The sequence below is a fragment of the Phocoena phocoena genome, chromosome 12, assembly GCF_963924675.1.
Source record: "Phocoena phocoena chromosome 12, mPhoPho1.1, whole genome shotgun sequence".
NCBI lineage: Eukaryota > Metazoa > Chordata > Mammalia > Artiodactyla > Phocoenidae > Phocoena > Phocoena phocoena.
The window spans coordinates 7,547,940-7,574,075 of record NC_089230.1 but is presented as its reverse complement, the minus strand read 5'-3'; the positions used below and the strand labels follow the sequence as shown (position 1 = coordinate 7,574,075).

Below are 26,136 nucleotides of genomic sequence, written 5' to 3'. Positions count from 1 at the left end.
AAAATGGAGGCCTAGAGGAGTTAAGGCCACACGATAGGAAATGTGAGGACCTATAACCCAGCAGGACCCTATGAGGCTTTCCCAGAATAGACTCCCACCCATGTCCTCTGCCTGCCTTTTGTCTGTAGAAGAACTTTAGCCAAAGAATAAATTTAATCAGACAAGTGAGAAAATGCAGAAAGAAACACAGTCAAGCAAGAAAAAATAATACGTTAGCCAGTAACCAAAGTCAAGGACATTTATTTCTTCCCTCAGGACTATAGATAATATGCTGAGATGTGTCCTTTGAGCTGTTTTGCAGATACTGAAACCCCCACCAGGTGGAAGAAGTGAACTGTATGCTGGTCACAGGCACGTAGACCACAGACCTGTTGGAACCAGAAGGTTGATGATGCTGACTCCCGATTACACCACCATCCAACCAGTCAGAATGGTTGGCGTCTTTTATTGAATGACATACCATTCCATGAGCTGATCACACACCCCATAAAACCCCCACCCTCATCCTGTCTTTATAAACTTTTCCCTGAAAGCCTTCGGGGAGTTCGGGTCTTTTAAGCACCAGCTGCCCTGGACTCCTAGCTTGGCACCTGCAATAAAGCTATTCTTTTCTACTTCACCCGAAACTCTGTCTCTGAGATTCAGTTTGGTGTCGGTGCACAGAGGCCAGCTTTCGGCATCAGACCTGGCCTGTTCCTCACCATCACATGTTACTGCCTTCCTGACGCCGGAGCTGGCTGGGAAAAGCCTGGGGGAGCATCACTTAGGGATGCTGTAGAAGGAGCTCTCCATTTATTCCACACATATTTGGTGAGCACCTGCTCTGTGTGTGCCAGGTTCTGTGCTTACCTCTAGGGACACGACCGTAAATGGGGTAGAGTCTCTATCCTCAAGGGGAGGCACTCACGTGCGTGACAAGCTGCACTGAGATGGGGTCTATGGGGGCTGGTTGATCACGGTCAAGGCTCTCAAACTCAAATGTCTACACTCGCCAGGCGGAAAACAGAAGCGTCCTAGGCACAGGATGTAGGGAACGCGGGTCTGTGGCCGACTCCAGCGAGCATGCCCTCCTGCGAGCTGAGCTGTCACCACTCAGCTCCTGCAAATTGTCAACAGGAGGAGATGCCTGTTCAGTGTTACCCCATCCTCTGAGTTTTAAAAAACAGATCCTGGAAATTCAGTTTATGTGGATTTCCCACTTTAAAAACTATGGGGGCCAAGCGAAGCTCTTGAGACCCTTGTATCCTGTGGGCTGCCAGTGCATGACATCTGGCTAGATTCAAAGCCTCTTCCAAGTTCTAGGGAAAGCTTCAGACCACTGTGATTCTTCTGCTGTGACCTTTCCCAAGTGCTTAATATGCGAAATGTGAAGGGTTTGTAGCATGGATACAATTCAGTTCAGTTCATGGTGCCAAAAATGGAATATGGTTAAAATAAACAGTAATATCTAAACATATCACATAAACAAATTCATGGGGAATGTGTCATATGTGATTCTCTTTATTTAGATTTTTTAAGGTTACTTTTTAAATAGATTCATATGTATTCAGAAAGTACAAAAAGTAATATACTGAAAAGTCTCCCTCCTACTGATATCCCATAGCCTCCCAATTCCAGAGACAATCAATGTTATGCATATTCTTCCAGAGATACAAGTAAATTGTATATATATTTAATATATATGGTTTTTGCTCTTTGTACACAAATGATAGACTCTATACTTTTCTATGTTTTCCTTTTTTTTCATTAATAATACCCGTAGGAGAATTTCCTTATCAGTGTATATCAAGCTGCCTCATTCTTCTTGATGACTAGGGAGTATTTTATTGAACAACGTACCATAATTTATCTAACTGGTCTCCCAATCGATGGGCATTGAAAGTTCCCCATCTTTCATTACATAAAAAATATTGCTTGAATGAATAATCCTGTACATACACCATTTTGCACATGTAAATTCCTAGAAGCGTGGAATTGCTAGGTAAAAAGATAAGCGCATTTGTAACTTTGATACTATTGTTATATTGCCCATCATAGAGGTTTTAAATCTGACTCCTACTCGCGATGTAGGATACAGCCTATTTCCCCACATCCTTTCCCAACATCGTACAGCTGACCCTTGAACAGCACGCGTTTGAACTGCAGGGGTCCGCTTATGTGGTCCACTTTCAATAAATATATTGGAAAAATTTTTGGCATTTTGTGATGATTTGAAAAAGCTCTCAGATGAACCACGTAGCCTAGAAATATTGAAAAAATTAAGACAAAGTTAAGCATGTCATGAATGCATAAAGTATATGTAGACATTAGTCTATCCTTACATAGGCATAAGGTGAGTGATATAAAATTAAAGAGTTCATTTTCTGTGTTATAATTTTGGTTTCAAAGAATTACATTATCGTACAATACGCCTTTCTCGCTCGTACTGGAGAAACTGCGTATCAGCCTGTCATCGCAGGTAAGTGGCGTTTTAAAAAATGTAACAACGTTTCCAATACTGTATTATGAATATGACTGTAATACTGTATGACATAAACACTTTATATCAATTCATTCATTAGTGCATAGGCTAGGCTGCCATGAAGCAATTGTATTATCAATTACACTAGGCGACCATAAAGCAATCGTATTGCCGCTTCTTCATTTTCAATGCTTGAGTCACTATATCTGTTAATAAATACGGACTTCTTTTTTCCATTATCTTTTCATTTTTGATGTCTAGTGTTAGTAATACGTATAACATCTACAGTGTTTTGTATCATATAAGACAATGTTAATGTAGGTACTGACAATTTGTCTATAAACAGGTGATATAAGCTTACAGTATCGATAAATACAGTATAGTACTGTAAATGTATTTTCTCTTCCTTTCGATTTTCTTCATAATATTTTCTTCTCTCTAGCTTACTTTATTGTAAGAATACAGTATGTAATACATATAACATACAAAATATGTGTGGATCACCTATTTATGTTATCCATCAGCTTCTGGTCAACAGCACGTTATTGGCAGTTAGGGTTTGGGGGAGTTGAAAGTTTCATGTGGATTTTGACTGCACAGGGTGTTGGCACCCCTAACCCCTGCATCGTTCAAGGGTCACCTGTATGCTGCCAAGCCGTGCGATATTTAACAATCTCAGTGGCTGTTACTGCGGCGTTACTTTGCACCTTCTCTTATTAGGAAAGAGATTTGGCGTAGGTTAACATATGTTGGAACTGTTTTTTTTTCTTCCTGTCACTAAATTGTCTGTTCAAGTCCTTTGCCCATTTTTTCTGTTCTTACTTACGGATTTGTTAGACCTCTTTATATATTCGGAAAATTAGCCCTTTACGAAGGAGCGAATATTTTCTCTAAGTTTGCTATTTCTTTGAAGTTTATGGTAGTTTTTCAACAGAGAATTTTAAATTTTTATGAAGGCAAACTTTTTGGAATGGGTCCTGGATATTTGTGGTCAAATTTTAAAGACCTTCCTCGCTATGAAAGGCTAAAGGTATTCTCCCATAGTATCTTCATTCTTTTAGTGTCTCCTTTTTGATGCATTCTAGTCTTTGATTTCATTTGAATTGATCTCACTGTATACGGTGTGAGGTATAGATCCAACCTCATCTTTCTTTACAACTGGCTCCAGAGTTTTCCCAAAGCGTGTATTGAATAGTTCATTTAGGAATCCCAGCTCCCTACCTCTGCATGTTTTCAGCTTCCTCAATGGTCTCAGGCAAAGTCTTCCCTTTGGTCTCTGGGAGCAATAACACCAGTCCTCCAGCAACCAGGCCAACTACAGCTGAAAACCAACAGACGCAAATCACATTCAGAACTGAACCACGCTGGCTCTATAATTAAAGCTCTCCTTATTTCTTTAAAACAAGTGTTATTTTTTTGTGCTGATCTCCTATACTTAACAGATTCCTTTGCTATCTCTGACTGCCCTATTCCCCATCATAAATATTTTGCCCATTCCAAACTCTGCTGGATTACAATTCCTTATAGGGAAATGAAATACTTAACATTTTGAGTCAAGGTTATTCTAGGCTAGAGGAAATTGTCATGATATTAAGATACTTTGGAGTCAGAAAATAACTCTGAAAAAGAACCAACGCTAAGAAAAGAAACAATATAGCTCTGCCAATATAAAGCACTCGGTAATGAAAATGAGTCAGAAACTTGGATCATTACTAGCAAATAAAAGTAATGAAGCACGCATTATTTCATAACAGCATTAAATAGTATAGCCAGACCTTTTATTGGATTTTTATTTATTTATTTTTGCTTTTTATTTTTTTTGATTGAAGTATAGTTGATGTACAATGTTGTGTTAGTTTCAGGTGTTCCGCAAAGTGAGTCTTTTTCAGATAGCTAGGCCTTTCTGTTCTGATTCAGGTATTGGATAAATTTCTCTTATTCCTTTTTTCCTTTGTCTCCAGCTGTAATTTTTTGCAGATGTTGGTGTTTTTGTTTCTCTAAATTCCCATTAAGATTTTAGGATTTACGGTTACATCTTTACATGTTTTTCCATCATTGAATGCAGGAAGTAGGATGTGGGTTCTTCGCTAGCTGGGGGGTTTCAAAAAATGCCTGTTGGACTCCACTTTTTGCACGCTTAAAACTGGCAGAAATACGGGCCTCCAGTGTGCAGTGGTTCAGGGCACCGGCTGTAGCTCTGAGCACCTGGGTCTAGTACTGACACCCCGAGTACTGGTCTCAGAGCCCTGAGAAGTTCTCTGATCCCCCTGATACTCCAGACTCCCCGACAGAAAGTGGGGTGGTATCTCCACCACAAAGGCTTGTTTAGAGGCTGGAATGGATTCATATTTGTTAAGTACTTAGAAGAGTGCCTGGCACATGGCATGAACTAGTTAACCTCTCAAGATCTCCCCAAACCTCGAGAGATTCACTTGGTTGTAACTCATGCAAACAAGAGACATATTCAGCTGGCTTCGATTCTCTGAAGTGAGTGAACTGTGAAGAATATATTAGATAATCAAATTATCATCCATTTAGTACTTTATATTTGCAAAGATAGGCCTAATTAACTAGGATATCACTTATCAATTTTTCCAGTGCTCTTTCAACCAGGATTTTCCAATGTGTTTATTTGTTGTTTTTCAGGCTTCTAGATGACCATTTCTGGCTATTTCAAGAGCACAATTGGCACACCATTATTGTGTGAAAAGAGAAAGAAAATGTGTAAAACTGTTAGTTTTGCTTCCTGCTAGCTATTAAAGGTTGGTGAGAGAAGGAAACTACCAGCAAAATAAAATTGAGGATTGTCTTTGAGTTTACTTCAATGTTGAAATGCAGTTAAAATCCTTTATCTTTAGATGGAAAGGCAAGGTCCGAGGGAGGGTCTGGGTATGGGGGGATCCTCTGGGTCTGGACTTAGCAATTTTTTGGTTAAATGGTACTAAGAGAAACAAAATAGATACTAATGGAGTATCTATTTTCTACCCAGAAATGTCCCGCTGACCCATGCATCACTCACTGCCCACCTTAAGGGAGTGGGCAAGATTGGGATGGAAGGAAGGATCCAGAGCGTGTGAGGGAGCTTCCCCAAGATGGAAAGGGGACTCTGGGGTCAGGTCCCTTGGCCAGAGCTGGGGGAGGAAAGAATCTGGGGCATGTGCCTCCCAGCAGGGCCAGCCACGCTGGTCATCTCAGGATAAAGAGCTCTTGTTCTATCAACCTGGGCCATCCTGTTATTAAGTTGGAACGTGGAGACTTTTACTGGGTCTCTTTCAAGGGTGAGTTCTTGCAAAGGTTTGGAGCTTTTCCTGGCAGATCTATGGCAGTAGAAAATTTCCCCTTCACAAATCCCTTGAGAAGAAGGGAATGAGCAGAGACACTTGTGTGTGACAACGCATGGCACTAAGAGGAGAACCAGCTGCTATCCCCCTGCTGTGCATCCGAGCTGGGCTTTCCCTTCCTCCCCCCAGATTAAGTCTTGTATGCCCATGGGGAAAAGTGTTACATTTCTGTCAAATTAAAAGAAAGGCTCAGGGACTTCCCTGGTGGCGCAGTGGTTAAGAATCCCCCTGCCAATGCAGGGGACACGGGTTCGAGCCCTGGTCCGGGAAGATCCCACATGCCGCGGAGCAACTAAGCCCGTGCACCACAACTACTGAGCCCACGTGCCACAACTACTGAAGCCCGCACACCTAGAGCCTGTGCTCCGCAACGAGAGAAGCCACTGCAATGAGAAGCCCGCGCACCGCAACGAAGAGCAGCCCCTGCTCGCTGCAACTAGAGAAAGACTGCCTGCAGCAACGAAGACCCAGCGCAGCCAAAATTGAGTAAATAAAGACTCAGAATGCGTCGGAAAGAAGATTGAAATGTGTCCATCGAGACCTTGGGACTAACACTGACAAGGTGAGTGTTAACGTGTATGGCTCTGGAGCTGTGTCTGCTTGGACGCACAGGAGAGGACCTGTCCCTCCGTCTACCGCTGTGGGGAAAGACAATGGGAATGCCCAGGATTCCCAGCCCCTTTCACAGTCTGCAGACTCGCGTTCAGCATGTGCTGATAACTAGGTTTGTCCCTCCCCTTCTCTCCTGTGGGCTGGTCAGGGAGAGGCAGGCTCAGTGTCTGTACATCCTTCAGGGTCAGAGGGAAGAGCTGTGCCCATGCTCCTTAAATCTAACTGCCGAGGAATCTGAGGACCGGGGTGCCCAGCACGCACACAGGTGTTCCTGTTGTTCTAATGCATTTTCTCGGTCTTTGTTTCCCCTGGGTTTTGAAATTGCCCTTTGCAAAATTTTAACCGCCTTTTTTGAAGTAACGAAGTAGAAGAGTTTGTATTTTTCTACATCTGGGCATAGAGGAGGCAGAAAGAGTGAGCTCTTGGACAAAGGGGTGGAAATCAGGGAGGAGAGAAGGGTCTTCTTCAGGGGAAACTCCACCTCACTCTCCCTTGACTTTGCACCCTATGGGCATAAGTCCTCGTGGGCTCCCAGACTTGAGTGTTGGCAGCTGCTGATACTATTAGTAATACTAGTATTACTACACTACTGGTAGTACCAATTACTAGTCATACTTAGTAGTTACTTGCAAACATAGCACTTGTTTCGAGGTAGAAACATGGAGGCCTCTTAAAAATAGGTTTTCATTCAAAGACATCTCTGAGGATTTCTTACCGAAAACCACCAGTGGAAGCTCATGCCAGATGCTGGTGAGCCGGTAGACCAGGAACGGCGTGATGATGCCCCCGATGTCACACATGGAAGAGCAGACGAGGACCCCAAGGTTCCTGAAACACAGTACACTGATGCATCCTTTGACTTATCAAAGGACAGTGGCTATCTCCCACCCACCCCCAGATAAATACTTCCCCAAATCATTAAAATGTATATGTGAACTGAAAGTGTACATGTTATTGTCAATGCACATAAATGATACATGGTACATAATTCCATTCATATTCTGTTGTACTTGTTTTTTCGGTTTTTGTTTGTTTTTCTTTGCGGTACGCGGGCCTCTCACTGCTGTGGCCTCTCCCATTGCGGAGCACAGGCTCTGGACGTGCAGGCCCAGTGGCCATGATGCATGGGCCCAGCCGCTCCGCGGCATGTGGAATCCTCCTGGACCGGGGCACGAACCTGTGTCCCCTGCATCGGCAGGTGGACTCTCAACCACTGTGCCACCAGGGAAGCCCATGTTGTATTTGTTTTATATGAACTTTCTTGAAGATTTTAAATTAGTGTTGGGGACAGTTTTCATGTTTTACTTTCATCACTGTCTCCCCTGCTCTGTTCTATGGTCCTGCTTGGGCTACTCTCCCTCCTGTTGACATTTGGCCATCCCTCTCTGGCAATTCAGTAGCTTCTGTCACATGGTTTCTGTGTTTAACCCTATCCTGTAAGTGTGAGGTGTGACCTGCATACTGCCTTGAAATGGCGTCAACCTCTCTTACCCTGCATTTTGAAAGGTAAGCTCCTCCCTAGAGATGATCATACTAAATAAGTCAGAAAGAGGAAGATAAATACCATATGACACCATTTATACGTGGAATCTAAAATACGACACAAATCAACTTATCTACAAAACAGAAAAAGACTCGCAGACAGAGAGAACAGACTTGTAGTTGCCAAGGGGGAGGGGGTGGCAGGAGAGGGCTGGGTTGGGAGTTTGGGATTAGCAGATGCAAGCTAGTATATATAGGATGGAGAAACAACAAGGTCCTACTGTAGAGCACAGGGACACAGGGAACTAGATTCAATATCCTGTGATAAACCATAAAGGAAAAGAATATGAAAAAGAATGTGTGTATGTATATATATAACGACTGAATCACTTTGTTGTACAGCAGAAGTTAACACAACATTGTAAATCAACTGTACTTCAATAAAATAAATTGAAGAAAAAAGTACGGTGTCCTCTGCCGGCACCTGTGGTCGTTCTCACCAGAAAACAAATGTCCCAGCTGCTTTCTTCATGCTGAAGGAAACGTGCTCACCTGATGCATGTGGGGTACAGTTCCGCATTGACCAGGCAGACCATTTCATAGGCCATTGTAATCCCCATTCTACCCAAGCATACGACGGTAACTCTTAGCCAGCGTAGATCTGAAGGGGAAAGCACACCGCTGACACATGCTGCGCTCACTCCCTGGTCTCCCAACAGTGCCCCGGGGGCGTTTGCAAGGAGAAAGTGCACCCTCCAGAATGAGACAAGAATGCACAATCGGTTCTTCTATAGACTCAGGACAATTCAGCAAAAGTCCCCATGTCTGTTTTAGCCTCAGACACAATTCTGATGCTCTCTTCACTTTAGACTCCAGTCATTAATGACAACACAATTATACCAGCTTCCAAAGTTGCATCAACTTTAGTCTATAGAAGTCACCCAAAAGGAATAACATACACCCCCCAAAAATAGCATTTTTCTCTCTGTGGTCTTCTAACCCCTGCTCTGGGCCAGCTCGATGGCCTGTGGCATGGGTCCTCCTAGCCTCTCTTGTTATATTACATCAAAGAACCACTGGGTGTTATTATATTACATCAGGCAACCACTGGGTGCCACTGTCCTTAAAGGCAGAGTTGCCATATGGGTTCACTCAGGAAGGTCCCAGATATGTTGTTCATTCTTTCCAAATTGACTTGGATGTTAAATGACAGGGTCTTTCTCTCAAAGGGCTGTAATACCCCCTCTTCTCAGGGCCTTGGAAGACAAGACCCCAGCTTGGCCTGACACTTACCCTCAGGGATAAAAACCGAGGCTAAACAGGCTGCCCCTGCCACCATATTTGACGCAGCCCATGGATGACGGCGACCCACGCGGTCAATTGTGACGAGGATGATAAAGGCGGCCGGGAATTCGACCAGGGCAGAGTAGAGGAAGTCCAGGTAGATGTTGCTCCCGGCGAGGCCCATGTACATGATGAGGCCCTGGTAGAGGACAGAGCTCGTGAACCTGAGCAAAGAGGAGAGCTCAGGTCAAGCCGGGCGCCAGGAGCAGGTCCCTGAAAGGTTGATTGTAGGTCACCTATTTTTGTCCTCTTATTACTGCTTTTCCCTCTCTTCCATTGCTTTAACACCATCTGACCCACTGCGGGGGCTGGCTGTGACCCCAGAACCAGGAAAGGGGGAGAATTAGGCTAACATTCCTTGACCAAATTGAAAGGCAAGAAGAAATGTCTTACTAGAGTGATTTATTTAGTAAACTGTATCAAGCTCTTAGTGGTTGTTAATTATTTTTTTCTCTTTGTGGCCTTCTAATGCAGTCGAAATCACAGGGATTGACTACTTAATCCAAATATTAGGAACCCAGGAGACCAAATGGGTACCAAATTCCCAAATGGGTACAGGCCCACTTTCGATGATTTATCTTCTAATGTGATACAGCAACATTTTGATCTAGTTTTGTTGGCTAAAAATGTTCGTTGTCTATAATGGAAAATATGAGGATGATTAGCAAGAATCACAATTACTTAGAAAAAGAAAGGATAATGAAGCCAAGTTTCCCTGATGCATTTTACACGCAATACCGTGAAGGTTGCTAAGTTAATTCCTGATGAGCTTAGCTTTTGTCAGTGACCGTGAAGCTTCCTTTAGCTGATGTGAGTCGTCCCAGCGATGCCTCCCGGTGAAGGGAGGCCTGCTGCAGCAAAGGAGGCTGTTGCAGGGCCCACGGCACAGGGCTCTGGAGCAGCCTGCAGGCGGTGAGGACGGTCAGGCTTGCTACTGGATTGTGGGGCCAGTGGATTATTCCTGTGGTTTGTTTTTTTTTGAATTTTTGAACTTTTTTTTTTATACAGCAGGTTCTTATTAGTTATCCATTTTATACATATTAGTGTATATATGTCAATCCCAATCTCCCAATTCATCACACCACCACCACCCCCTGCCACTTTCCCCCCTTGATATCCATACATTTGTTCTCTACATCTGTGTCTCTATTTCTGCCCTGCAAACCGGTTCATCTGTTCCTGTGGTTTATTCTTGTTCGGGAAGTTTACTTATTTATTTTCTCCAGGTAGAAAAGAAAAATAAAAGGCCTTGTACAATCAGGAGAGATGTACACTCATCATGAATTAATCTATACCACAAGGACCTACTGTAGAGCACAGGGAACTGCACTCAATATTTTGTAATAACCTATAAGGGAAGAGAATCTGAAGAAGAATATACACACATACATGTACATATATACACACATATATATATATGAATTGCTGTGCTATACACCTGAAACTAACACGATATTGTAAATCAATTATACTTCAATTGAAAAAAATTAATCTATACCAATAGTTCTCGGTTTGGCTATATATTAGAACCACCTGGAGGATTTTGAAAGTATTGGTTCCTGGGCCCTTCCCTCGACCAATTAAATCCATATCCTTGTCAGGGAGGGGTCTGGCCTTGGCATTTTACTATCTCCCAGGTGATTCTTAAGGGAAAGCCAAGGTTGAGAACGTAGTGATCTATGCGTTGGGACTGTAAGCCGATTTCAACATCTGCCTGAGAAAAATGATTTCAGGAAAACCACCTATAAACGAGACTACTTGCAATCCACTGTCGATGCTAACTAGACCCAGGCTATGTTTTTGTGGTTTTTTTTGCGGTACGCGGGCCTCTCACTGCTGTGGCCTCCCCCGCCGCGGAGCACAGGCTCCGGACGCGCAGACTCAGCGGCCATGGCTCACGCGCCCAGCCGCTCCGCGGCATGTGCGATCCTCCCGGACTAGGGCACGAACCCGCGTCCCCTGCATCGGCAGGCGGACTCTCAACCACTGTGCCACCAGGGAAGCCCCCAGGCTATGTTTTGAAGGTACTCTTGGTCCCTCCCTTTATGTGGATGATTCAGATTAAAAGAATTTGGAGGGATTTTAAAGTGAAAAGTAATCTTTACCAGTTGTACATCAAGATCAAAGTGTGTTTCCTTATCTGAGGGGTTCTGACCAAGTCAAGAAATGAAGGATTCAACTTCTCGCCAACTTCCTCATCAGATCCGAGGCTCTAAGAATAGAAAAAATAGGAACAGCTTTGTGTATTTCATGATGGCTCCCAGGGTCATCCAGGGAACATAATGCCTTACACTTGCTGAGTGCTTTTAACTGCCCAGGACTAGCTAAGCCCTCCACGCACATTAGCTTGTTTAATCATGACGACTACCCTACAAGTTAGGTCTACGTTTTTCACCCCATTTCACAGAAGAGGAAGCTGGGCTACAGAGAAGTGAGGTAACTCATGCACGTATATAAAGGGATACTGCTGGCAAAGCGGGTGGGGTAAAATCAAGGCCCAGCCCAGTGGCCCTGAGGGCTGAGGGCATTGACACGCCCTCTCTGCACACCTGGACCGGGGTGTGGCCCAAGGGTCAGGAGAGTGATCTGGGACCCTGGCACTCAGTCCAGCAATGGAATCACCTGGAGCTCGTTAGAATGAAAGCTCTCAGGCCCCAGCCCAGACAGATGGACGCTGAATCTGCCTGTTCACAAGGTCCCCAGGTGATCCTGTGCACAGAATTGAGAAGCCCTACTGTAGATGACACAGTAGGTGGTGGAGGGGACATTTCATCTCCAGGGTTCAGGAAGCAGAACCCTTGTGAGTCCCACTCCCCTCTGTCTCCTTCCTGGAGCAACACGTGATGTTGTGTGAAAGGCCCAGGAACGAGGGGAGGAAGTCTCCAGGAGACCAGCAGTGACCAGACTTACCACCCTCACGTGAACTCTGACCCTGAGCGAGACAGTGACCCACATGTGCCTTATTCCCTGGCCAGTTTCTGAGAGGATCTGAAATCCAAGAATCAGTGCTATGCCTGTCATTCTTGGGAAAAAATACATATTCCAAACACCCAGAAACCAGAGAGGAAATGAAGAAAAAAGAGCTCTGAGCCCCCAAATCCTCACTCTAAATGCCACGTCAATCTCAAATTCATACAGGTCACTCATCTTAGAGCCTCATCAGAAATGACTTACTCTTATTTCGGTATAAATTCCTAATAAGCCTGATATTCTCTTTTCCAAGCCTTGTCAGATGAAAAGGTTTAAATTAAAGGTGATGAGGTCCGCTAAAGGCAAAACGCTAAATGCAGAGAAAATGAACACTTCAGTAATTTGTTCTATTCAGGAAGGCAGGGGTTGCTAAAAATATTTTGGGATAATTTCTATCCAAAATTTTTTAAATTCTAAGAAATTATTTGTGTTTGAAGAATCTTCCCTCTGGGGAAAACCTCCCTCCCTGAGGATGTTGATGGACACACAGGCAAACAAGACTTCAAGTACCGGGGCCTAAGGGGCAACATGGTCGAGAGGTGAACAAGATAGAAGCTCCTCATTTGACTTTTAAGAGACTTTTGGCTTCCTTTAGTTTTGTTTTCCATCTGCTTAAAATATTCTACCAGGGAACCACAAATCTTAGTACAACAGAAATGTCCTGTTGCACATGGTGGGTGGGCCGCTTCTGCCACTCTCGAGACATTGAGACAATGCACGGTTTTCCCAAATCTTCCTTTTCACTGTTCCCTGATTTGATACTTCAGCTGCTGGCTCACCTGAAGAGAGGTAGGCAGAGATTTTCCATTTTTCTTTGCTATGTGTTTAATGATTTTCATGGCTTTGGCGTCTTTGTTCTGGGAGATCAGCCACCTAGGAGACTCAGGTACACACCTAGGGCACAGAAGAAGTGTCATCAATGCTGTTAAGTGGAGGGGAACACCCACCCCCAGGGGTCATAGCAGATTTCTGTGAGGGATCTTACACAGTGGTGTAAGATCTACAAAGGAAATAAAACTGTGTAGGGGCTACACAGCAAAGGGAACCATCAACAAAATGAAAAAGCAGCCTACTGAATGGGAGAGAATATTTGCAAACCATGTATCTGATAGAGAGTTAATATCCAAAATATATAAAGAACTCATGCAATCCAATAGCAGAAAACCAAGCAATTCAATTTAAAAATGGGCAGAGTATCTGAATAGACATTTTTCCAAAGAAGACATACAGATGGCCAACAAACACATGAAAAGATGCTCAACATCACTAATCATCAGGGAAAAGCAAATCAAAACTACAAGATATCACCTCACACCTGTCAGAATGGCTGTTATCAAAAAGACAAGAAATAAGTGTTGGCAAGGATGTAGAGAAAAGGGAACCCTGGTGCACTATTGGTGGGAACATAAATGGGTGTGGCCACTATGGAGAACAGTATGGAAGTTCCCTAAAAAAATTAGAACTACTGTATGATCCAGAAATCCCACTTCTGAATATTTATCTGAAGAAAACAAAACACCCCAAATACCTATTTTCTACTCTTCTGTGGAGCTTGTAGAATTGTAAGAAAATTAAATTTGACTCTATTGAGTGAAAGTGGCAAGAAGTGCTTCAGAAATAGTCAGAACGTGGATAATAGGTGGGCCTTCTGCGTCATGCTAAAGCACTAGGTCTTTATTCTGAAGGGAATCAAACTACCGAAAGACGTTTAAGCAGGAGGGTAACGGGGTGGGCCTGGATTTTTACAATGCGGCGTGAAACATGGATTAGAGGATGGGAAAGCTGATGCCAAAGAGACCAGTTATGAGTCTACCCAGAAATCCAGGCAAGACATAATGGATTCCTAATGAGAACAGGGGAAAAGAGGGATGGTTCCAGAGACATACAGGGGGTAGAAAGGATATAGGGATGAAACTAAGGATCACTCTCAGAGTTTTACTGGCTTCTGGAGGAGAAATAGGCTTCCTGGGAAGGGTTGAGATGTTTAATTCTTAGACAAGACAGCTATGGGAAGAACAGGTAGATATGTCCAGGAGCTAAATAAGTGGGTTTTTTCATAGGAGAGAGATTTGGTTGATAATCTAGCATCCCTCTTGCTTTATCTCAGGTAAGCTTGCATTAGGAATTTCTGATAGTTTCTTCTGTTTTTACTGTGTTCCATGTTTCCCTTGGGCAGGGGTGACAAACATATTTCACTTGCCCTGGTAACTCTGATTGATTGGTATGGTCTCTCTGGGGTTCCATGTTGGCCTTATCTGGGATAAAGACTGCTGTGATTGATTGGGGATGTCTGCTTTTGGCATGGTATTGGAAGTGGTGACGAAAGTGCCATACTTCCCCTTCTCTATCCTGAAGTTTCTTCTGAGGAGGGGCAGAATCAGAACAATGGTATTGTCAGTCTCTTTAAAGGGTATCATGGCTACTGGGAGCTACTTTAAACACCACAAAAATAAAGTGAAAAATGTGAGATCCGAGTCATAAAACTCTTAAGTTCAAAGTGAAAGAACATCTGATTTCCAGAGGGGAAGACAGATTAAAGCTTATGATTTTTATCCCTGAAACATGGACCTGGGTTTCCTGTGAAACGGAAGAGTGAAGGATATCTTAGATTCGAAGGATGGTATGCATTGGGGAAGACAGTCTTTTTAGCTAAATAAAATATTTCAGTCTATGTCCTCTTGGTTCCACAGGGACTTACCAGTAATAGAGCAAGAAGCAGAAGTTGGGCAGAGTCACTGTGAACTGCAGCCACCTCCAGTGTGGAAGTACGTATGCCACCCCAGCAAGCACCAGGAGCCCAACCGTAAAGGCCACTTGGTAAAGAATCCCCACTGTTCTCCGGTAGCTCAGCCCAACAAATTCTGTAACTGCAGAGACAACCCAAATGGTCAACACAAGTCAGTACAACAGTGAATTGGCTGTCTAACTGTGGGGAAACTAGAATGCCAACTCAAAAAGTAGTCCAAGTTCTAGAATTTTCTATACAGCTCTCTGAAAACTTTTAAGTGTTCTTTGGGACCTATTTTGTTATGATTACCGCTGTTGTGTTAATTAATGTAAAATCTTATAATCCCATATTACATGGGGTAAACATTGACTTTAGAGCATAGATGATTTTCACGTAAATGAATAGCTCAATGTAACTTGCCCTCTTACATGAGTTAAACATTTTCTTGGCAATCCTGTTAATGTGTTTAAGTGGCTTGGAAACCTGGTGGTGGGGTTCCGAGCTGACTGGAGTCAGCTAGTACTGGCTTGCAAGAACTGATTTTTAAATTTTCAGGAATTTTGCAAGCTGGTTTTTAACCCATTGGTATCTTAAAAGCAGTCATGGTGGGAGTGTTTACAACTTAGAAATTGGAGAACACTATGAATCAGGCTTTTTATTTTCCAGGAGCTGGTCTATGAGCATAACACGGCACGTGGTATAGTAATCAGCCTTATCCAATCCCATGACTACAGCATGGCAGAAGTATGAGGTCTGTGATACATGGATTTAAGAAATAGTCATTTTTATATTACAGACATTCTAGAATTGAGATTCTAGATATTCCATGAACCACAGAGTTTTGCTTTAAATGTTTGGTAATCATGTGAAAGACTTCAACTATTTGTAAACCAAATAGAAATGCACTTTAAAATTATTTCTATAAATCACTGTGAATTATCCAAAAGCATTTAAAAAGACAGACAAAATTATGTACCTGCTTAATAAATAGAAATGTCTTTCAAAGTGGTTGGGGTCATGGATGAGGTCTTGGGGTAGCAGGTAGAAAGAGGGTGAATGACAGGTGCACCTTAAGGACATCCAGAGGGACTGGAGAAGAGATTAATGGGAGGATGAAACTTAAATTCAAATTTCTCCATGTCACGTGTATGAGAAACCAAATGTCTCATCGAATAACTGCGTACATTAACTCCTTTGTTGCCCAGACATAGATCAGGTGACGACCACGACAGGCACCTGAGAGTGTTGGGCACCATCTCCTCCTTATCTCATAGAATCCCCCAAATTAACTCTACTGGGTCAAATTTAAACACACATATTCCGGTTCTCCTGTGCGAAATGAAAGGTTGATTAATATTATTTTAATTTCAGTGTCCATTTCCCTTGGTGTGGACGCTATTTGAATGTAGCAGAAGGGCAAGCAACGATGGAGTGAATTCCCAAGATCTAATTATGGTGGTAATTCTCCTTAATATTAATTTACAGATGCTCTGCTGTTATAATTCAAATATTCTCTTATAATCCATGGAGCTTAAGCATAACCCTGGTTCCTAATGAGTAGGATGTAAATGATATTCCTGGTCCTACAAATGGCTCGCTGAGGAACCGAGATTGACCACGGTACTTCTATCCTTGGTTTCCTTGCATATACATTGAGGATAATGTGGTTTGCTAGAATGGATGTACTCAAATTACTAAAGCCCCTTATAAATCTAATATATTCTCATCAATGAATTTTCTCTCTGTAAAGCCTGGTAGGCTAGATTTCCTCTCTATGGTACACCCCAGGGCACAGAAAACAAAAATTCCTGAAGAGTTATATAAGAGTTTGGATGGCACGATGTTTACTCTCATTCCTGCTTCATTGTTTTCTTTCTAGGAGGAATGCAGAATGAGTTTTCTGAAAAGATTTCAGAAATTCTTTTGATACAGAAAAAAAATCTTTCAACATTGTCTTGAAGCTGAGTCCATTTTCCTATGCAGCTACCCTCACGTGACTGACTATATTTTGCCAGCAGTGTCCCCCACAGCTACGATCACAAGCGTTCTTACTCAGGATGTAGCCTATTAACCAGCCTGCCTTGCTGACCAGTCCTTGGATCAAGCGAAAAATTAGCATCCATGTATAGTTTGGGGAAATAGCCATGAGAACTCCAGATGAAGCATTTATGAGGATTGTAATCAAGAGGCAGAGCTTACGGCCAAACCTGCAAGGAGGAAACAAAGAGAGGGGATGGAATTAGATTAGATTCATGAGGGCTGTAGAAAATTCACGGAAGTTATGGAACTCTAAACTAAAGTGGAGGTTATCTCTGAATGATGGACATTCAGGAGGTACAGACTGATACCCACCAAGAGAATCCCTGACTTCAGGTCAGTTCCATCAGGACTTTGCACCAGGGCACTATGTATAAACTTGAAGCCCAGTGAGGCCCATTCACCCTGGGCTGGAGCACCTCTCAGCCCCCCACTGTGGAGGGTACGTGGGGAGGGGGTGATTCTTCAGGCCACCTAGCACTGAATGCCCCAAGGGCCCATCTAGGGCTTCTGTCTTCACATGAGCTGGGCCTTTGCACCAACAGTCTCAACTAGTTGCCCACTGAGGAGCTTTTGCTTTAGAAGAAACAAAATTCCATGTTCAATGTATTTCCCCATCCATTTTCAACACTGCCTTTGGACTTCATGGTATTTGTGTGTCTCCATGGCAACGGTCTTTTGTGTGGCGCTGTCATCATCTCACCTGTTGCCATCCCATAGGCCTTTGCCATGGAGTACCTTAGCAGGATTTCTCCCGCACATTTTATTTGAGACTTGGGCCCCATCGGTTTAGGGACCTGGAGAGTGTCTCAGTGCACAGAGTAGACGGAAACGTGGAAACCTGGGTTTAACCTTGGCCCTACCGCTGACTGGGATGTCGGGCGAGTTATGCGGCCTTTCTGTTTCTTCATCTGGAGAAGAGCTATGTGACCCAGCCTGGCCAGGGGATTAAGTGCGGTATTACACCTAAAGAGCTTCGCACCCAGCCCTCCTCCCTCCCTCCCTTTGCGAAGCTGCCTCTCAGAAAGCTGACTTGAAGTTCAGTCTCTTTTTTCCACATCTCATCATGTCCTCTTGGTTTTGTTCTAAAAGACGCCCTAACTAGCTGTTAGTGGAAATTTTAAAAATTCTTCATGCAAAGCGATGTTTTCTTTAACTTTTGTTTATCCACTTCGAACTGCAGGTCAGTAGCGCTGCCACGTCATTAGCAGTGCACGTTTGATGCGGCTGGACATTTGTTAATTGCTGCTCTTCCTTTAGGCAATTTGTGCTCTAGTGACCATTTCAATACTGACTGACCATTTAAAAAGAATCCATTGTTAACAATTACTTGGGATTATTAATGCTTTAAATCTGAAATTTAAAGATCAAGCAGTCTCATTAGTAATTAACGTAAACTGCTAAACTTCTTAAAACCCTGTTTTGACCACATCATTTTAAAATTCTCAGTCAGTGGTTCCCCACTGTAAACATGCACCCCCTGGACTTTTATCCACAGCCTTCCAAAGTCATATCAGCACAATGTTTTAGCCTTTCTTCCTGAACCTCTCCCTTTACCCTCAAAGAATTTATAAGTATGTGCTGAAGTGATAATTCTTCAACTTCCAAAGTTGACTCAGTCAAATCCCAAAGCACCATAATCATGCTCCAGTATATGGACAAAGTCCCATGGCGGATGAGAGGGAACATTCACCATCTGAAACTCAGTGCGTGGAAGCCTTCAGAGAATCAAATCTACCAATGCAGAGCAGCTTCACTAGGGGACATGTTCCCATAAAGACACAATGCTATTAAAACAATAAGGCAGGGACTTCCCTGGTGGCGCAGTGGTTAAGAATTCGCTTGCCAATGCAGGGGACACGGGTTTGAACCCTGGTCCGGGAAGATCCCACATGTGAGGAGCAACTAAGCCCGTGCACAACTACTGAGCCTGTGCTCTAGAGCCCGCAAGCCACAACTACTGAGCCCGTGTGCCACAACTACTGAAGCCCGCGCACCTAGAGCCCGTGCTCTGTAACGAGAGAAGCCACCGCAATGAGAAGCCTGCGCACCACAACGAAGAGGAGCCCCTGCTCGTTGCAACTAGAGAAAGCCTGTGAGCAGCAACAAAGACCCAATGCAGCCAAAAATAGATAAATAAATAAATAAATAAAATTAAATTAAATAAAAAACACACTGAGGCAGGGCTGGAAGAAATTTTGGAGATTTGGGAGAGTGGTTCGAGAACCTTCCCCCACTTCCTACCCTCCCACAACAGAACCACTTAAGTGGTTAAATGAAAGACGAAGAGCAAATAAAAGAGAATGGGGTGAACTCCAGGACTGCTGGCTTCAGAAGTCCTTTAGCCACCTGCTACTGAGACTGAGGTCTGGGGCTATCAGCATCACCGTCGAGTGGTTAGAAATGCAGACTCTCAGGCCCACTCCAGACCCACTGGATCAGAATCATAATTCTAACAAAACCCCCAGGTGGTTACTATGGACGTTACCATTTGGGAAGCACTGAGCCTCCGTTTCCTCATCTGCAAACGGGATAATCAACTCTCCTTTCAAAGGCTGTTATGATCCTAAGTGAAATGTGACACACAGGGATGCCCAGTAAAATGACTGGCGCATAGTAGGTAGGGGAGAGCTAGTTTTGAAAGATTCCACAGAGTTGAGTAAGTTTGACTGCGACCCGCTGGGACTTTGATTCTGCCTTGATCTCGTTCCGCTGTGAAATCTGGGCAGTGCAGTGCTGGCTCCTGCGAGCTGATTGATAGACTGTCAGAAAACTTGTGAGCTGACTGTTAGACACAGCCATTATTAAAAATGAAAGTGCACCCTTACAATAAAGTAAATTATGTTAAAAACACGTGTAATAAATATGCAAAACTTATCTCTTCCTAATTATTTTACTGTGTTTGACCATTATCTATGCTCAGGAAGTTTTTTATGTCTATCTGTTGTAGTTGTATGGTGGAAATACCATAGAATGGTGCATCTTTCTAGCCAACTCTGTGTTCAGTGACCTCACTCTGGTAGCTTGAAATGGACCACCGTGGGAGCCTTGACAACATGGAGGTCAACAAACCCTACAAACTGAGGCTTTTTCCTTCAGAGAGTCAGTTGTTAAACATTTACAAGCCTGACACTAAATTACTGACCATTAGAGTAAAAAAACCTTGAATTGGTGAGAGATTACTTTTTTGGTGTCAGGTGATTCTGAAAATCATTCTTTAGGAGGTTTGAATGATGAAACCAATTAGCCATCTTACAAAAGGTTTACTTTCAAAATCTCTAGCATATATCCCCCATCTCTCCTTCCTTCTACTTGCAAAGGTGACCTTCTGAAAGTTGACTTGGTGTAAGGCTCGGTATTCTTATTATAACCTGTTCATAATGTGCTCCTGGCTTTCTTCTAAAAGACACCTTCATCAGCTGTTAGGTCATATTGTTACAGGAGAGAACCAAGTCTGACTACATGTTGGATCTGTTTCTTCTACTTTAACCTTTGCTTTCTGCTGTTTTTGTCCACTAAAAGGAAACTGTCTATACATAATGGCCTGCCTCAGGGAACCCTGCCCCTCTGCCTGAATGTTAAACCAAAGTGCCTTTGTTCAGGGAAACATCCGGACCCTGTCCACCTGCCGATGGCTGCAAGGAAGAAGAAATGAACACATCCCCTCCCTGAGGCTGGCCATTCCAGGGGACATTTGCAAAACTTATGGTGTTTTTACTTTACTTCCCCATCTCCTCCCCCTCTCTGTTCTATAAAAGAAACTGGCATCCAAACCCCGATAAGATGGTTATTCTGGGGACCCTAGCCCGCCATCTTCTCGGTCTGCTGGCTTTCCGAATGAAGTCGTGTTCGTTGTCTCAACACTTTGTCTCCGACTTATTGCCCTGTCAAGTGGCAAGCAGAGGGAGCTTGGGCTCAGTAACAATATGTTTTAAATTCCTCATAGCTGACAATCTATTTTATTTAGTGTTGGTTTAATCTGTAGCATCAGATGGGTTTCCATGAGATTCTTGTTCCATTCTATAAAACCTGACAATTATTCAGTAATAGGCATTAAATGTGCAATAGATAGTGTCCTCTTTGGACCCGTAGGGTGGTTGTCTTATTACGCACCCTTACCTGCATACACAAGCAGAAGAGAAGCGGGCAGCAACCAACCAGACTTCAGACAGTTTAAGAAAAAGAAATAGAGGGATGTACACAGCTTTGGGGGGAAGAATAATGAGTAGTCAACTTTACATGGGAGATTTCAACAATAGGAGCAAAATAATGAGGTCATCTAAGAAGGTGGATAATTGACTGGGGATTTTAAGTCAGAAAGAGGATGATAACCTGTCTCCTACTCTGGGCGGGATGGGAATAATCAACTCATTCATTTAACCAGCTGTGAAGCTCAGTCCCCTGTTCGCTCACTTCTGTGCTGGCGAGTTGAGTGTTAGAATCTGCTCCTTACATTGGAAGAGCCAGTGGAGAGGGAACTGGGATCCAGGGGTCCAGACCGCCACACGTGGGGGGCAGGGCGGACTCCTGACCACCCTCGTCAGGCCACCTCTCAAGACTTCAGGGGTCATTTCCAAACCACCGTCCTTATTGCCAGTTCTGTGGCAATAAAAGTAAAAGCGAACGACCTTCCTCTGCACCTCACAAGCCTCTTTGCCACACAGCGTCCCAGGAGGAGCCTTTGAAGGGAGGCTGAGTTGACAGTTACAGAAGTGATGCGATGCACGGGACTGCCTCGTGACCCAGCCCCTTCACTGCCACCTTCCCTCCCTCCTGCTGCCACAGGGGGCCCCGGCTGTGACAGTTCAGACGCCCCTGAGGGTGTGATTGATTCAGCCATCCTTATTAATCTTTAACACGCTTGCAAGTTTTAATCCAGACTGTAGTCTCATCAGAGAAAATGTTCTGTCTATATCTCATATTAAGCTCACGACCTTTGGTTTATCTGTATCAAAGATATAGTTGGGGAAGGAACAAGCATAACGTGTATTTACTTTACCACTTATTTCAGAATTAAATACATATAGTTATAGCGTATAATAAATTATAAAAGATTGTATATTTATTATAGAGTCATATGGCACTATCTCACTGGGTGACTAGTGATTAAAGGGGAGGATACTGTCCAAAATGTTGCACACGGTGCCTGAAACATGGGAAATACTCAATAAACAGTCAATATTAGGAATATTAAATAATTAGCACTGATGGCCAAATTACCCAAGGTGCTTATCGAGTATAAAGCCAACTCTTCTGTTCCTTTCCCTTGGGGGGATTCCTAACAATGTCTAATTGATCATCAACAGAGTAAAGATGTGCCTTTTGAGGAACTTCCAGCACAGTGAGCCTGGGATTACAAAATAGTGGATAAATAAAAGACATAGGAACAGGTCGATTAGTATGAGTCACTGAAAACTAGCTCCCGGAGACACGGACCCATGTACGAGGACCACCTGCTGTACATTCCACGTGGAGAGGTCTCTCCTAATCTCTCTCCAGGGACGTGACGGTATGGAAGTGGATATTTACCTCTGCCAGTGTGGAGACCCTGTTTCCCTTTCACCAAATTATATCTTAGGTTCCATACATATAATTACATCTGGCCCCAGGGCCCCAGTTCAGGAATCCTGCAACGCCACAGGCTCGGGTAAGAACAGAAGGGAGAGTCTACCTGGTTCCAGCACAGGAGAGGCAAGCGGAGGACGGGACAGAGCTCAGAGGCCCTGAAGATGCATGACCAGGTGGATGGCATGAGGCCAAAGAAAGAATTGGGATTACAACAGGGCTCAAATCCTCTATCACTCTCCCTTCTAACTCTAAGCTTCTGGATAGCCCACAAGGAAACACTGCTGCCCAGTGTTGAAACATCCCTCTATGATCCAAGAGAATTAGAAAATAGAGACATCGGTCATGCTAATCAAAGCTGTAAAGGAAATCTAAGACCGTCACGACAATTCAGGAAAGTGTGGCCTGTGTGCTCTGGGAATGCAGGGTATTCAAGCAGGGACAGGTGAATCCAAGCGTTCTCCTTGGACTGCTTACATTCCACAACTTTTCTGCTGTACCTACCTGTCTGCTATGTAGCCGATACCCACAGAACCGATAAAAAATCCTACATTCACAGCCGACTGAAACAGGTCCAGCATCCAGGAGTTGGTACACACTAGGTTAAACTGCAAGGGGCCAGGGGTGTCCCGGGTTGGGAGGAAAAGAAAACAAAATTCTGTTAGACACAGCTCAACCCAGGGAACTCAGGAGGTATTCCTCGCATGGCACTGATGTGACTGGACGACAATAAACCAACTCTTTTCTTGCTTGTGTTAATTTTCTTTACACAACCCCGAAGATTTGTCCCGCAGTCTGTTTAGCATTCCATCTGGCAGTATGTCATCAGGCTGAACTCTGTTTTGGCTAAATGAGCTGAAATTGGGTAATTACTTATGCACAAACCATTTCTTTTTGTAATTTTATTAAATAGGTGTGTGGACACAAGCAAGCATTGCCCTAAGGGAGCCAGGCTGTTCAGTGTCTCTTTAAATTAGCATCTTGCTAATGGCTGTTACCTTTGTCCTCACTTGGAACAGGAGGTGATGCTGGGGAGCCACAGGTGCTGGCCTGGAGGTCGGGAGAAAACCCCTTTCTAGGGCTAAGGATAAACTTTCTCACTTTGTGGCCTTGGGCAAAATTTTTCTCTGCTCTGGGCCTCAGTCTCCCATCTCTGTATGAACAATGAGATGAACCACGCTGCAAAAGCCTCTTAAAAGTTTTATGGTACTTGACCAACAGAATGTGGTGGAAGTTATCCTTTGCCATTTTCTGGGTCCAGGCCTTAAGAAACAGGTAGCTTCCTGTGATGGTTAATTTCATGTGTCAACTTGACTGGATCACAGGATGCCCAGATACTTGGTTAAACATTATTTCTACTTTTTAATGATTTTGTTTAATCAAAAATCACAGACATGTTAAGCCAATGGAGCCTGGAAATAAAGAATCACTGTAGAAGAAAAAACAAGTTTTCTGGTGTTAAATCTTCACTCCTCCACATTTCATGTGACTATCAGACCATTTTAGATACTTCAAATGGCTCTTCTACCTTAACGCCTGTACAGAATCTCTTCACGTCATCCAAGCAGTCCTTTTAAGTTAAGCCAGGCACCTGGCTTTCTTTGCATTTGCAGAATAATTTTATCCCCCCATTTTGCTTTGTCTCCAGTAAAAGCAATTCTCACTACTATACATAAAATAGACAACTAATAAGGACTTACTGTATAGCACAGGGAGCGCTACTCAATACTCTGTAATAATGGCCTATATGGGAAAAGAATGAATGTAAAAAAGAGTGGATATATGTATAACTGATTCACTTTGCTGTACACCTGAAACTAACACAACATTGTAGATCAACTATATTCCAATAAAAAATTTGAAAGCAGCAAGTCTCCATTTTTTCTATTTATTGAAAAGAGGCCTCATGACTAGATGCTAATACCAAGTGTAGTTTTTGTTTTTGTTTTTGTTTTTTTTTTTTGCGGTACGCGGGCCTCCCACTGCTGCGGCCTCTCCTGGCCTCTCCCGTTGCGGAGCACAGGCTCCGGACGCGCAGGCTCAGCGGCCATGGCTCACGGGCGCAGCCGCTCCGCGGCACGTGGGATCCTCCCGGACCGGGGCACGAACCCGTGTCCCCTGCATCGGCAGGCGGACTCTCAACCACTGCGCCACCAGGGAAGCCCCCAAGTGTAGTTTTTAAGAAAACAATAGTACCATAGCATAAGCTCCAACCCCAAATGGTTTGATACGGATACTTTGAGCAAATTAAGAGAAAACAATTAGCCATCGAGAGAAAAGTACATTGTATCACAGTAAGGCACCCGTTCAGGTGAGTTCCATGAGGTGTCAGGTGTCCATCTGTACCGTGGCAGAGTGGAGGGGAAGTCAGGGCTTCCGGAAAAAGAGGAGGCTTGAAAATGTTCCCTTTCCTGGCGTAACTCCCAGGAATTCTGACGTTTCTGCTTGCTTCTTACCGCTGAGACTTGCATACACTAGAATTCAGAATTTGAAGCTTAAACTCACCTGCTCGGACTCCAGACAAATAAGAGGCTGTGTATTTTCTTGAAAACTAGGATTTTATTCTATAGTTAATTTGCTTGTTTGTTTATTTTTTATAAGATACTTTGAGTCCAAAGAGCACACCTGGCCCTCCCTGGGTTCATCCTTAAGAAAAACTTCACTCTCTGCTTTCTCCATCCCTTCTAAGTCCCACGATCGCCTACCTCGGTCACGATGGAGGAGCCGGGCGTGTCGTACACCCAGCCGTACCGACAGGGGCCCAGAGGCAGGAGGCTGCTGTTGGCGGCCAGGCCGGCCAGCGGGTCCACGCAGCCGAGGGCGCTCTGGTTCCAGTCCACCTCATAGCGGCGGCACTGGCGGGGGAAGGCCTGGCCCTCGGGCCCGGGGCCCGGCACCGTGTAGTTGAGCTCCTCGACCAGGCTCCAGCCGCATCGACGGCTCAGCTCGGGCACCCCGGGGCTCCGGCAGCGGTGGTCCGGGGTGAAGGCCAGGAAGACGATGCCCACGTAGATGGGGGTGAAGGCGGCAGAGAGCAGAGCGAGGAAGAGAAATGTTTGTTTCTGGAAAAAGTTGAATTCCCCTATGTGTTCTAGGATGTCGTCCATCGTTGGCATTATTCTGGGGAGAGAAGTCCCAGTGCTGTCTCCTGCACTGCTCAGACGCCACTGAGCAAGGCTGGGCCCAGCTCAGCACAGCCCCGACCAAAAGTCAAAGGGTGAGTTTATTTTAGAAAGCGACCAGCCTTTGGTCCAGACCTTTACTGGTCAGACCAACTCCCAGCCATGCACTTCCCCGGCCACTCCGAAATTCCCCAAGCAAGTCACAGGGCAAGATGCTGTATTTATTGTAGCATCCCTCCGGTGAGTGGGTCCCTACCTCATGCTGGCCCCACAAACAACCCTTCCTCTGTACCACGCGGGGAGAAATCCGAGCACTTTCACATATCACAGCCCTGTTGATCTTCTGTAGTAAACTGAGTGTCCAGGAAATTAATATATTCACATCTCACTCACACAGCCAACCTTTCAGCTAAGGTGTCGCGGGGAAACGCACACAATTTTGGCCTTGCTTGCGAGTACGATGCGAATCGTGGT

General features: G+C 44.1%; 1 protein-coding gene across 1 annotated transcript in view; it reads right to left on the bottom strand.

Annotated features, from left to right (window-relative positions):
• The window catches only part of SLC22A2 (solute carrier family 22 member 2), a 29,337-nt gene extending 3,681 nt beyond the window's left edge, over positions 1–25,656 (bottom strand). Inside the window, exons 1-10 of the mRNA XM_065888556.1 lie at positions 25,246–25,656; positions 23,045–23,148; positions 16,991–17,145; positions 14,909–15,077; positions 12,990–13,104; positions 11,346–11,452; positions 9,190–9,404; positions 8,449–8,557; positions 7,130–7,242; positions 3,683–3,782 (exon numbers count right to left, since the gene is read on the bottom strand). Coding sequence (XP_065744628.1) covers positions 3,683–3,782; positions 7,130–7,242; positions 8,449–8,557; positions 9,190–9,404; positions 11,346–11,452; positions 12,990–13,104; positions 14,909–15,077; positions 16,991–17,145; positions 23,045–23,148; positions 25,246–25,656 — 1,598 coding nt within the window. The remainder of the gene's footprint in view (positions 1–3,682; positions 3,783–7,129; positions 7,243–8,448; positions 8,558–9,189; positions 9,405–11,345; positions 11,453–12,989; positions 13,105–14,908; positions 15,078–16,990; positions 17,146–23,044; positions 23,149–25,245) is intronic.
• Between the last annotated feature and the right edge of the window lie 480 nt (positions 25,657–26,136).